The 14,514-nt window shown below is 39.5% G+C and overlaps 1 protein-coding gene across 1 annotated transcript in view; it reads right to left on the bottom strand.

Moving 5' to 3' along the window:
• hdac11 (histone deacetylase 11) overlaps window positions 1–14,514 on the bottom strand; it is a 124,349-nt gene that overhangs the window by 21,667 nt on the left and 88,168 nt on the right. Inside the window, exon 10 of the mRNA XM_043707994.2 lies at window positions 9,693–9,789. Coding sequence (XP_043563929.1) covers window positions 9,693–9,789 — 97 coding nt within the window. The remainder of the gene's footprint in view (window positions 1–9,692; window positions 9,790–14,514) is intronic.

Here is a 14,514-nt window from a genome sequence, read left to right as displayed (position 1 = left end):
TCAAGGTGGCAAAATGTAATATAGAGTTCCTAAGCTGAAAGAAACTGAAGAAAATTCAAGAAGGGTCAGCACTTCCATTCTTTTAATAAGTCATCCACAATATTTTGCCAGCATTGGAGAGTGAAAAGCATTCCAACTCCCACAGATATTGTCCAAATGAGGACTACACTAGGGTAGCTCTTGTTGAATGTGTGCTGCGAAATGTCTCAGCAAAATGATAATCAATTGTGGATGATACCGTGCCAAAACTAGCAGCTCCACATCCCTGCAGCATATTCAGTCACGTAGCAGAGAATCACGTGAAAGGGCAATTTCACAAAGCTGGAGATCCAATGAAGAAAGCTCATCTTAACTGATCATTTATAATTCTGACAAACAGAACAAAAATAACTTGTGTAGTGATTGTAATGAGGTCAGCCAGGTGGACCCCATAGAAGGAGTTCCCTCACTGGAACTGTTAATCTGGTCCAATCAGGGAGCCCTGATAAACAGGTATGTCAGCGGTTCCGTTCACTTAGAACTGGGTCAGTGTCAAGGACTTGCCACATGTAAATAAAGGGTGACTTAATGATTGGATACCAGCCTCTGTGGAATTATTTCAATTTGCCCCTGATTCAAATGCTCCAATTCAAATGAATTATTACATGCAAGAAAATTGAACTAATTGAAAAGTACTGCATAGTATGGACATGACTGAAGAACTAAATTAAAATTGCAATTAGACATCAATGGCTACAAATTTCAAATAGAATAAATCAGTAAATCAAGTGTATGATTTCCCCAATGTCCAACTGCGAATTTATTGGAGAAGGCTTAATCATCCACAATGTGCCCGATTAGTGTTAAGTTCTAAATGAACATTAAATTAATATTGGACTTATAGCAACTACCCTGAACATTACAAGTAGGAATGAATGACCTTGGTAAAGTAAAATTAATATAGAACTAACAGCATGGATATAGTCACTCTTACTTAAGATAAACATTCAAAATCACAATGATCTTTGATCCAGTAAATAAGGAAAAACGGTTTCCAGTAGTAAAAGCAGGGAAAGGCAAATAACACAGATTTAAAGCAACAACCGGAAGAATCAGTGACAAAGAGAGTATTGGATTGGCTACCACATTTAAAAAGGCACTGTTTTACTTCACAGTCAGTATACCTTTAAGAGACCTAGTCATGATATCAGTACTGCATTACATCATGTGACCTAATGTTATAAAGACCACCTAGCCCATCTCAATTCATATCATTTGAAGCACAACATACTGATGGGAGCACACCACTCTTTGTAACTGAATAGCTTAAAGTGAGCCCTGAAAGAGATGTAACTGTGAATTTCATATCTGTATGTATTATTGAGTTGTAATGAATATCTGTCAGATTCTTCAACAGCCTGTTACCCACACCGAGTTTCTTATATTACAATGGATAATACAAGCATTGCTACCCAGTTGAAAATATCCTGCTGGAGGCAAAGCCCACCGGCATGATTGTCTTCCAAGATCTCAGTGTCAGATGTTGAAAACTACTTGAAGACAAATTGGACAGCAGATTCAAACATCGAATACTCTAGACAATCAACAGGATCAGCTTCCAAGAATACAGATATCCATATAGATCTGTAGATAGAGTAATGATCAATCAAAAGACACACTAGTTTCTTTGTGATTATAGTCTCAGATTTTTAATGACAGTAATTTTCTAAGAATTTTTTATTTAAAGTAAAAAAGGCTGAAGTAACAAGTACAATCAAAACCAAAGGCTATACAAACCTGTCTCTGAGTTCTCTATTCCTTTCTTTCTGTTTCATCAATTGAATTTATTTTTCTAAAAAAAAAGTATCAACATAGCACTAGAGGGCACGTACGTCCCACACAATGTTGCATCTCCTCCTTAGATGAAAGCATCCAGAGACCCATTCACAGCACATACTTAGACTCAATCCTTATGAAAGGTCACTTCTCTAAAAGTTCACATTGTTTGATAACATGGCAACACAAACATTATATCCATTATCGACACGATGAACAGTTTAATTGGTATCCCAGAACAGATAGTGAGAGACAGCAGACCGCAGGATACTGATGAACAAATTTAAGACGTCTGCTAAGTAAACACTGACCCATATCACATTGTTGTCTCATTATCCATGTTAAAACTGGCCAGCAGAACTTATGATATGCACCATCAAATCAAAGATCATAAAGTGGTTTCTAGAATATGCAACCAGCCCAGATCTAAATCAGTACTAAATTACTACTGATTGCAATGGAACATCTCCAGTTCGGACCAAATATAGAGCATACCAATTAACCATTAAGTAGGGAGTAAAGAAGAGCATAAATGAAACAATCATATGGTTATGTTGAGTGACAAAGTTGTCAACAATTGCAACTGAAAACAATCGTCCACTAGATGAATTTACAATCAACAGATCAGGATGAGCTGTCAGACTTCCATAAAGTGACACTGAACTTTGAAATGGCAGATTTGTAAACTCTGTTTTAACTATATGCATTATTTTAAGAATTGATGACGTAGGCTTTTTATGCAACTATGTATATCTATTTGATATAGAAAGTATAGAATCCTTACAGTGTGGAAACAGGCCCTTCAGCACGACAAGTCCATACCAACCCTCTGAAGGGTAACCCACCCAGACCCATTCCCCTACATTTGCTCCTGAGTAATGCACCTAACCTACAGACCCCAGAATGCTATGGGCAATTTAGCATGGCCAATTCACCTAACCTGCACATCTTTGGACTGTGGGAGAAAACCGGAGCACCCAGAGGAAACCTACGCAAATGCCACATAGACAGTCACCCGAGGCAGGAATCAAACCCAGGTCCCTATTGCTGTGAGGGAACAGTGAGCCACCGTACCGCCCCATGGATAATTACTTTTATCTTTATGAGAAAAGGGGGATGTTGTGTTATGGCTCACAGTCAGTAAACGTTACGAAACATGCTCATGAAATTATTTGTGCCTTACAGTATGTTGCCTCCTGGTGTGAATGTTGCATCATTTATCTTTACTCAGATCACTTAAAGTATTACACACCAATGGAAGCATATTGTTCTCTTTAACAAAATGACTTAATGCGAACATCAGTGCCTGTGAATGCAGTATTTATACATATTATTGAACTGTAACAAACGTCTGTTGGTTTCTTCAATACCATGATATCCACACCTAGTTTCTTACTTTACAAGGGACAACATAAACAATCTGCTAGAGACAAAACCTACATCAGTGACATTCTGTTTTGTCTATTACTCGAAGATTTTCCTGCCCCTTTTGCCAATTACAAAAGGCTTAGAGTAGGAATCTGTTAACTCTGAATCCAAGGAAATGTTCTCTTTTATTCTTCATGGGCAACTATTCTTGAGAGTTAATATTCCTCACCAAAATAGAAATTCACAGGTGATTGAATTTGATCTTATGTAATGTCGGTGGTGTGCTTATAAAATTATATTAATTCAAGTTTCCATATGTTGACAAGAAGCACTCAAAAAAATTCTGCTATGAGGAGTCTCCGCCTTTTTTATGTTATAGCTCTGTTTCAGTTTTTTTTCTCATTCATCAAAGGAGTATATAATTGATTATCAATAAACAGAGCCATGAGGAGAAATCAAGCCCTAGTACTTCTCCTGTTTCTGGAACATCGGAGTCAAACAGTTTTGTGTAAGCTAAGCAAAACACTTAGTTTTTGTATTCTTCGCCACCATTTATAAATTCAATTGGAAGTTCAGATTTCAGCAAGATATACTTTGTCAGACAATTACACATTAATTCACCCAATATAGTATGGAACCAGCTCCTTGCCTTTGAGGTAGCTCTATGCAATATCATGACAGCAGCTTCCAAAAGACAAAATTATCCCATGTACAAATTGGAATTTGTCTAACTAATGGAGACATACTCAACTGGAACATGACTGAGTTTCACTTTCAAATTAAAGATGGCAAACCTTTCCAGTAGATTAGCACCAACCAATGAATCTGCAGTAATATGGTATTTCTATTCATTGGTAACAAAAAACTTGCACCTTGCATTGAGTGATTAAAAAAAATTCTCATTTCAAATTGACAATCTACATGAATGATTTGCAAATGATCTGCAGAGACAGAGTGTAACAGTTTTTAGTTAGAGACAAAAAAAAATTGCAGATGCTGGAATCCAGCGTAGACGAGCAGGAGGCTAGAAGAGCACAGCAACCAGGGTTATACCCGAAACATCGGACTTCTCCACCTCCTGATGCTGCCTCACTTACTGTGCTCATCCAGCCTCCTGCTCGTCTCCTACTGAATTTAAAATTTGCAGATGATACTGAAATGGGTGGGAAAGCAGACTGCAATGAAGCGATAAAGAGTTTACAGATGGATATTGGCAGGATACAAGAATGGGCCAGAATCTGGCAGATGGAGTTTAATGTGGATAAGTGAAAGTTTGTCCATTTTGGCTGGAAAAATAAAAGGACAAATTATTAATTGTCACAAAGCTAGTCCCTTTTTTCCCCTAAAAGCTGTTCCTTGGCTCAAGGAGACTCTGTCCTTGATCTTTTTCAGAGGAACAACTAACCGGGCCGGGTTCCGATCAGCCTGGTTTGGTACAGAGATGAAAAGCATTTTGAGAGGCCTTTTGTTTATATGTAAACAGATGAGACTTCAGGCCAAAGTGGTCGTGTTTTAGAAGTGACCTGTATAATGAAAGGGGAGTGGTCAGCTCTCGCTGAACTGAGCTGAGGTTTTAGTTCAGTTTTGAACTAGTTGGCAATTCAACCGGGAGCTGTTTGGAAACTCTCTCTCTTTTCTGCCTATCAACTTCAACCTATAAACATGTGTTCTATTTATACTGGTTTTTAAAAGGGAGTTTGCTTATTGGGATTGTTGCGCATTTCCAAACAGTATAATTAAGTCTAGCTGGACTGGTTGAGTTCTGTAGGGGTTCTTCATTCTGTTCTTTGTGCTTCATTGTCTCATTTTGTGAATAAATGTTTGTCTGTTTTAAAATCCAGTAGTCAACTTAGCTATCTTACTCCGGGTAATTTTCACTGTACACTTGCCGAAACAAATTGCAAAGTTATGGTCTGGGGCTGCCTGGTTAAGAATGTTTTTGAGTGGTCTGACCTAGTCCATAACATATTTAAGTGGTAAATGGATTCAAAGTCTGTCAATGCAGAGGGATATGGGCAACTTTGTGCTTTAATCACAGAAAGTGGGTCTGCAGATAATAAGGGGAGATGGGATCCTGATATTTACCATATATACTCACTTATAGATCATTCTCAAGTATAAGTCCCTTCTTTTGGTCAAAAAGTCTTGTATTTTCCATATATCTCATGTATAAGTCGACCTGAGTTCGTCACAGTTACAGGACATTTACGAGTCACTGTGCTTGCCCGTTGCGCTCAGCACCGGCATTCCAGTCTGCTGACCACCCTGCTCCGTTCCGTGTCTTCCAGCAGTCACGCTCTGCGCCAGGTTTTCAGAATTGCTGTGTCCACTGAGTCAGTTTCCACAGTTTCAGTTACCTGCGGTTTAATACAGGGAACATAATACAGGGAACATTCCAGAACCAGGGACCAGGGGACTGCCAGGAAGGTAAATTTCCCATTTTACCTACTTTGTAGATAAATATTCATCCCCTCGAAAACAATACCTTGTGTATAAGTTGACCCCCTAAGTTCAGCTTGAGGGAACCGTCTTCAAAATTCAACCTATACAAGAGTATATATGGTATTGCCAAGGAGCTGGATTATAAAAGTAAAGGAGCGTTGTTACAATTATAAGGTGTTGGTAAGACCCCACCCAGAGTACTGTGTCCAGTTTTGGTCTCCTTACTTGAGGAAGGATATGGTGACACTGGAGACAGTTCAGAGGATGTTCATCAGGTTGATTCCAGGGACAAAAGGGATGTTGTACGAAGTGAATAGCTTGGCTTGCACTCGCTGCGAAGAAATCATGTGCGAATAGGAAGGTTGGATGAGCAATGTATTAGAGTCACAATGCTTCACGCCTGGTATTGGCATTATGGATCCTCATGTGAAGAATTATGCAGTGCTTACAGCCTTCGTGGAACAAAATTACTTTTCTTCTTGGTCCCCACAATCTAGACACAAGGAGCAAGGAGGAAAAGCATTTCTGAACAGTCCTGGGGGTTTTCCCACAAAGCACTCCCAGGGTGAGCAGCCTCTCCTCATTCACTCTGTCAAATACCCAATTGCCTCCCAGATGTATGGCAGGAAGCGTCCGCTTCTGCTCCAGCACAGGGGCAACAGGCTTACCTCTACATATTGCAAGACAGAATGATAGAAAAAGAAAACTTAAATTTACGAGCACAGTAAAGGTGGCATGGGTGTATATGTAAGATTCACTGTAATATGTAAACATTGCCAACTATATTGCTTTCGTTTTATTCATATGTGCATCATTGTCCTTACTCAGAACTTAACTTTCCTGGCCTGCATAACGGTTGGCACTCAATGAAGGGTGCAGGGGAATATTAGACAACTCCTTTACTATGTAGGATAAAATGGATAATGTGTGTTAATTTTAAATATAATTAATGTTCATGTCTGTGTCCTACGTAATGTGTCAGTCCATAGGAAATGAGGAATGTGCAATGTTTCCAGTGTCAAGACAGTTATCTGAGATTATGTTCCACAGGGACAAATGAAGCCAAAGAACCTATAATGATGGAACAGGTTCTGGGATCTCAGCCTGATGTATGTTAACTGTCCTCCATAACCAGTGTTTTTAGCAAGGTTAAGGTAGAAGACAACATTAGCTCACAGGAGTTTCAGAGGAGGAATGCAACAGGGCTTGGTAGACATTGAGCAGGCAAACCTGTTTGCACAAAGGTTCAATGGTCTTTAAACTCTCAAAGTCAAAAAATGTGGCCCTGGAAAAGCACAGCAGGTCAGGCAGCATCCTGAGATGCAGAAGAGTCGACATTTTGGGCATAAGCCCTTCATCAGGAATGTCAGGAATGGTATGGCCATATTGTGCAGTGCACTTTGTGTAATGCATACTATACAGTCTCTCCAGACTTAAGGCAGTGTCAATGGCATTTTCAGCATGAATGATAGCTCTAGTAGAGATGGGGCTGCATTGTCGTTCTATTATGCCGTGCACTGGTGCTAATAAATCCAGGGGAATAGCTCTCATTAGCAAGGATCCAGCAATCAATCTGAGCAGAGGCCTGAAAAAGCTAGGGACGTTGCAAGTTCCACAAGATATGAGTCAGGAAAGCTCCCTGGTAAATCAGTATAACCCTGCATGATTTGCTAACCTTGGAATACAGACCAGTGGATGTTTCATGAGGGAAGTCCCTGTGGTTCACAAATGCTGCTGGTTGATCAGAGAGAGCCAATAGCTACATCAATATAGTTAATTACTCTTTGCACACCAGAGAAATGTAGGATAATGAGCAGCACTGCAAAATCTGACAGCCCTGCTTTTTCATCTGTGGTAAACATGACACAAGGTGGCAATAATCACTTCTTTAATATGCAGAAAAATGTACTTCATAGGCTGCCTGTAGAGCCTTGGAAGTAGCCAGTGCCAAAAATGGGGCACCTGCCATCACAGAGGGCAACTGACATGCAGTTTCCGCCAATCTATAGCTGCAGGTCTTGCTGCAGGATCTGACACAGAATCATAGAGATGAACAGCACGGCAACAGACCCTTTGGTCCAACTCATGCATGCCAACCAGATATCCTAAACTAATTCAGTCCCATTTGCTGGCACTTGGCCCATATCCCTCGAAACCCTTCCTAAATATATACCCATCCATTTGCCTTTTAGATGTTGGAATTCTACCAACCTCCACCACTTCCTCTGGCAGCTCATTCCATATACGTACCACCCTCTGCATGAAAAAAGTTGCCCTTTAGGTCCCTTGTAAATCTTTCCCCTCTCACCCTAAACTTAAGCCCTCTAGTTCTGGACTCTTCTACCCCAGGGAAAAGACCTTGTCTATTTACCCTATTCATGCCCTTCATAATTTTATAAACCTCTATAATGTCACCCTTCAGCCTCTAATGCTCCAGGGAAAACAGACAGCTTTCCACAGGACAAACTGTGACTTCCCCTCTCTGATATCTTGAGGAAGTTTGTCATTGCCCTGAAAATGTACTGATGGGCCTGTAACTTTTATCGCTGATGCTCAACTCATATGATGGTATCCTGATCAGCCTGCCCTCTGGTACTTTGCTCCTACTGCTGCTAAGGTTATAGGAATATCGGGTGTGGGTGATCCACTGGTTACCCATCAAGTGAACTATGTGCAGTCAGTGATACAATAGGAGAATCTGTGTGTCCATTGGTTTCATTCTGAGCCATGTAGTTTTCTACTTCTCCCGCCCTACATTGGATCTGCACTCATGACAGCTGCAACTAAGTTTATAGACTTGGCCAATAAAATCTGTAAACGACCTTGAGTGGCAACCAGTGACCTTGCACCTTTCCCCATCATCCTAGTTGTTCTCATCAGCCTTGACCCTCCCGACATCACTGTGTGCCTTCCTTCAAATCTTCTTTAACCTCTGCATCACCCTAGACCCCAATCAATCTGTATGAAAGCATCATCTCTTCCCTGAGCTTACCTGCATTCCTGTCAAATTTGCTGCACAGATTCTAGACACACTTTCATCCACTGGGACCTCATTTCGAGGTTGGGAAATTGTTGTGACCTTCAGTAAGAGCTTCAGGAATGTGGTGCAGTTGGGGGAGGGGAGTGTGGCAGGTTGTCCAGACTACCATTTTCGCATCCACATGCCTGTCATATTTAAATAAATAATTAACAGTCAAAGGAGCTTGCTGAAAGCTCAAGATTACCCTTCCCTCATCCATAGTACAGCACATGGAAAGGCAGGTAATATGAGTGGGCAGCCACTTTATGTTTTAAACTTTTTAAAAGTCTGGGAAGGAAAGGGAGGGCCAACATGCCACTGCCACATAAATGATTGATTTTCAGTCTGAACTCACCTTCTTATCTCAGCTCCCTGATAATTAACTCACCTCACCGCCATGTTGGCCTGCTCCAAGAATCATCATTACATTCAGATCAGAGAATACGAGACCATGTGAAGTCTCAGACTACAACACATGTCACATATACTTTGACTTAGAAGGAAAACCAAGCCACCAACTGGGAAGGAAAGGTTGCTGTGAAACAATAAACTCATGACCCAATATTTAGTATTAGACAGGACAAGGCTCAGTGAGGAAGTTTGCTCTCAGCACATGGCATTTGACCCAATTTGTCCTAAATATTTCCTCTAACAGTAACCTATGTAATACATTGCCCTAAATCCAAAAAAACAAGCAGGCTCCATAGTTGAACTGATATGTTTATAGTAACAGCTGATAAAATATTTAAGTACTGCACATATTTTATAGGATTTCAGAACAGAAGGGAGATAACTTTGACATTTTTCATATGCCTTCTCAATGCATAGTTCCACCAGAATCTAAGTAGTTATGTGAAATATGCAAATAATTCATTGTTTCAAATTCCATGCCATAGCAATCATTCATAAGTCACACATCCCAGATCAATTTCCAAAAGGTCCATTCAATTTATTTCTATATCTTGTTACACCAGTAGAAGTTCATTGCATATAAAACTGTATGCAACACTAATTACATTCAAAATTTAACAGCAGTAACTTGACTTACGCTTTGCAAATCCATCGCCTGGGTAGATGTATCTATTAAAAACATCCATAATATAGACTCTGTTGTCATCCATAAAATCTCTCTCATGTCCATTCCCCTAAGTGAAAAGATGAATGAGTATTTTAAAGAGAAAATTGTTCTTTTCAGAACTCATAAAAACATTGCTGAATAAGTTTTTTTTTGCCAGCTTAATGGTGAAGTACATGCAAGGCATAGAGTACAGTGGTTGAATTCTTATTTGTTGAAGCATTTAGAGACAATAGCTGTTTTTAGCCTACTGTTTTATAATTACATTTAATTGGAGTAAGTATTGTGCTTTTACAGCACTGCTTGGATATCCTAATGTTATGACTGTCAATAAAGCCATTACTTGGCTGCACTGTATTTTATGTATAAACATAAGCAGGCAACACCAAATTGCATTTGCAAGTACAGTACACTTAACATAACTACAATATCCCGAAAACTTTAGCAAAAGTGTTGGGCCAAATTTAACCATGCCTGGTTTAACAGGCAGTGGTGGTGGTCAGGGAGAAAAAAAGGGTCAAACAGTGGGCAGGAGCAGAATATTGGTTGGCAGGGCATCATCAGTTGAGTGGACATCATAATCATGAAGGGGGATACTGGGTTTAGATGAGATCTAAACCTTCCATTAGACCACAGCAGCAGACATAGGCCATTCAGCCCCTCAATCTTGTCCCAGCATTTCTAAGATCATCGCGAATCTTCCCGAGACATTAACTTTTTTTGTATGTGAGCTCATCACAGCTCTCAACTCCGAAATTTCAAATGTCTATCTATCTCTTCTTTTAAACTTGCAGTCATTTAGTCTCAACAAATCTCTGGGGTAGAGAACATCTGAGCTGTAGTCTTGCCATTTAGATAATATTTGCCTTTTGATTCTTCTGATCAAAACATGACCTCACACTTTCCTACACTAAATCCCATTTGCCAAATTTTTGCCCACTCAACCTATGTATATCCACGTGCAGACTTCCCAAGTCCTCATCAGCAAATTGGGATACATTACACTTTACCCATCCTCCAAGAATTGATCCTTGTGGCACTTCATTAGTTACTTAGTCATACCAGAACATCAAACACATTGGGTAAGAGCACTGGCTCAGGCTCCTCCAACGCTATATTCTAGATGTTAACACTTGTATCATGGCTCACACCTTCCATTTCCTTAACTTACCATCAACCAAATTTCATGTAATTACTCTTAAGATATAACTGCCTCCTCAAGCAGTGTCCAAATAACTCCCCACCCCACACCATCCACCTCAATCTGTCACAGAGTCCATAGCTTGAAAATGAGCTCACCAACTGTGTTGAAGTTCAGTAAGCAGTCAACAATTGCTGCAGATGTAGATTGCATAGGTGTCCACCAGTGGTCACGTACTACAGGTGCAACACATCACTTACTCAGCCATTCTATTCTACTTAATCCATTAATTCGGACAATGAATACCCTTCAGCTCTAATAATGTATCCTTATTTAAATCATTTGGCCAATCAGAAAAGACACTGAAGAAATACTGACCAACCACCAATCTATTTTCCAATTACGCCATTTTGGCTGTAACAGGTAGAAAAGTGTTGAACGGGTTCTCTACGGCCAGTTTTTATCTCCCACAACCACTACCTTTGTCATTCAGGTCCACTCTTAATCTGTTTCAGTGATGTTGACCTACTGCACATTCCACTCAGTTAAGGAAAGACGGTGGCAACAAACTACCCAAACCAGTAATGGCTGGCATCACAGCACATACAACAAAATTGCTAGCAGTTGGCATCACTGCTTCCTACCACAATGTAACAATGAGCATTCCAAAAAAAACCCAGGAGCAAACTGGACATTTGCAGCTTTGAAGCTTTCACGCCATTAAGAATTCTTCATACATATGGTTGGCAGCCACAGCAGCGGAACAGTCAAACAAACTGAAGATAAATTCGTGGAAAGATCAACAAGGGAAAAACTGGACTTAAACAGTATGGCTGTATTTATTCTCAAGACCATGACTAGGTGGTGCAGGAATCACACACACGTGGAAACCATTCAACATTAACTCACTGAAATCCGAGGACATTATAGTCTGACAGAATTGACTTGTCAGTGTTGGTTTTGTTAAAACATCGATGCAAGGGGTGCTCCTGAAATTAATGAGAAAACTGTTGTCTCAGAGATGCATTTTCAAAGAGCCCTCAATGCCTCAGCCACCACCTCACTCTTTGCCTCATTCTCTGAGCGAAGTGGTGAGCCATGCAGTCATAAATGCAGCCAACAGTGAGGTAGTTTGGCGATGGCCAGAATTAAGGACACAAAGGAGCAATTTACCAGTTTAAACATAGTTTAACAGAGGAAGACAGTGAGAAGACTAAGAAGGTCATTATAAGTGCAGTAGATCCAAAATTTAAAACTTGGTTCAGGTGGAAAGAATTTCGTAAGACCCCAGGGCACTTGGCTTTATGTGGAAAAGTTGTGCAGAAGGATAGACATTGTTTACAAGACTGTGAAAGCTGTAAAAATCATCCATTTTGCTCACGAAATAAGTGTAAAACCTTTGCATGCAGAACATGGTGAACCTCTATTTTGGCCACAGAAGTCAGGAAATCTGCACTTTAACTGTGAAAATCCTGGGAAACATCAAGTGGTATTGAGAAATAGCTTTGCTATATTACAGAAGTTGTAAGACAAGGAAAATAAAACAGCATTGAAATAATGAAGTAAGAATTAAAAAATCAACCTGGGAAAGAGATTAAAGCAGCATTGAAATACTGTAGAATTAAAAAAGCATTAGACTAAGAATAATGCATAACCACATTAGGGAGAAATAGCAAAAGAAATAAAATTGTCTTGCAGACTTAAGTTCAAAAAAGGGCCAAACATGACTGACTTCTTGGAGAAAAGTTTTTAAAAGACAGAATTATTTAAATACTAAAACACAGGCCAGACAAGCAAATATACTAAAAAAAAGCCAAAGAACTGCGGATGTTGGAAGTCAGAAACAAAAACAGAAATTGCTGGCAGCATCTGTGGAAATAAAGTGGAGTTAGCATTTCAGGTCCAGTGACTCTTCTTCAGTTTGTACAAGAATTCTGATGGTCTGTATAGGTTAGTGGAAAACTTTGACAATGGAGCTTTGCAATCAGAATTTATAACAAACAGAACTGTTGTTTAGACTGATGAGTCTTGTTAGATTCTTTACAGGCCAAATGAGATTTGATCTTGAAGAAAGCTATTCAGATATGCTGGAAGCAGAAAAGCATGAAGCATCATAGATAAATTGGGAGAGCTGAATTATAAACTTATCACAGTTGACCAACAAAATCCATAAAGGTATAAAAACCTTAAGATGCACTTGGCAAGCCAAATAGGCCATAAAGCAGATACAAAGAGTCAGTGTCAGCTCTTTGAAACAGGGGATCCTCACAAGCAGGTAGTATCCAGTTATTTTTCTTTAAATGCTGTATCTGGAAAACTACAGGCAACCTCCAGGCCTAGGACACAGTTACAGAGCAGAAAACGACCACTCAAAGAAATGTTAATGCAACAGACCCACCAACATTAGAAGATATACTCAATATATTGCGACAGGAATCTCGTGATCTAATCAATTAGAATTTGACAGAATGTCCACTGACCTAAAGAGATTCTATTAATTTTATGTCTGATACAGGAGCAAGTTGTCACTGCAACTTGTTGTCATTATTTACTATGGGTGAGGAAACAGAAGTTACAATCTATAGCGATAAAACTACATGGCCCAGGTAGAACAGTTCTAAAGAGTACAGTGACACTACAAGAAACATAAAGGATGCTAGGTAATAGAGATTATACATGTAACCCATAACGAAGAAACACAAGTCTTGGGCAGAACTGTGTGTGTTTGCCCACAACATTCTGCTAAAGGTTGAAGAAGTCGAACAGCAAAGAAATTTAGGGGCATCCTAAATTGTTCACATGATTAGGGAAATTAATGCCAAATAGAGAAAGCTGAAAATAGGAGTGTAGAGTGTACAGCAAGGAAGAGGGGAACCTATGGGTATCTTTAAAAAATGTAAATACTAAATGGCTGACATTAGGAGACTGTGAACCAATAAAGATCAACAAAGACAGGTACAATAAATGAGTCAAACTTGGTATAAGAAATGACACAGCCAGAAGAAATGAATAACTGTCTTTTATAGCATATGGAGCATGGGAGTCTGGCTCCAGGGCAGTTTTGAAATAGACAAGTCTGAAGATTAGCAAGAAATGGATGCATGAATCAGCAGGAGTCTGACCAAGTATTCTTGTGGATGTTCAGCTGTTGAGCTTGTTCAAGATAGAGTGAAGGATTCTTGCATACTTAAGGAATTAAGGGATACAGGATAAGGCAGGAAAGTGGATTTGAGGTGGAAGATCAGCCATGATCTTACTGAATATTACAGCAGGCTCAAGGAACATTAAAGCCAATTGCTGCTCCTATTTCTTATGGTCGATTGAGCAGAAAAGAAAGTAGACAAGACAGCTAGAATTATACGTCCTTTGTGATGAAGAGAATATGGAGTCAGAAATTAATTAGTTTCCCTTGTCCTAGAGAGTCTATCCCCCTAATCCATTTAATGGCATGGTGTGCATTTTATCTGTGCACTATTACATAATAAAACTTTATTGCTTCCACTATAGTAAACTGCTTACTTAAATTCTGTCCTCGTTGTGTTTACCACAGTATAAAGTGCTGTGTAAAGGTATTTTGCAATACTCATTAATCACATCCCACTGGTAGGATATAGATGCCACAACAAAATCACACAAACATCTGACAAAGCCAAG

The sequence above is a fragment of the Chiloscyllium plagiosum genome, unplaced genomic scaffold (assembly GCF_037043375.1).
Source record: "Chiloscyllium plagiosum isolate Xiang-an unplaced genomic scaffold, Cpla_swu_hap1 HiC_scaffold_14, whole genome shotgun sequence".
Classification (NCBI taxonomy): domain Eukaryota; kingdom Metazoa; phylum Chordata; class Chondrichthyes; order Orectolobiformes; family Hemiscylliidae; genus Chiloscyllium; species Chiloscyllium plagiosum.
Note: the sequence above shows the minus strand (reverse complement) of the source record. Positions and strands in the feature narration are given on the sequence as shown.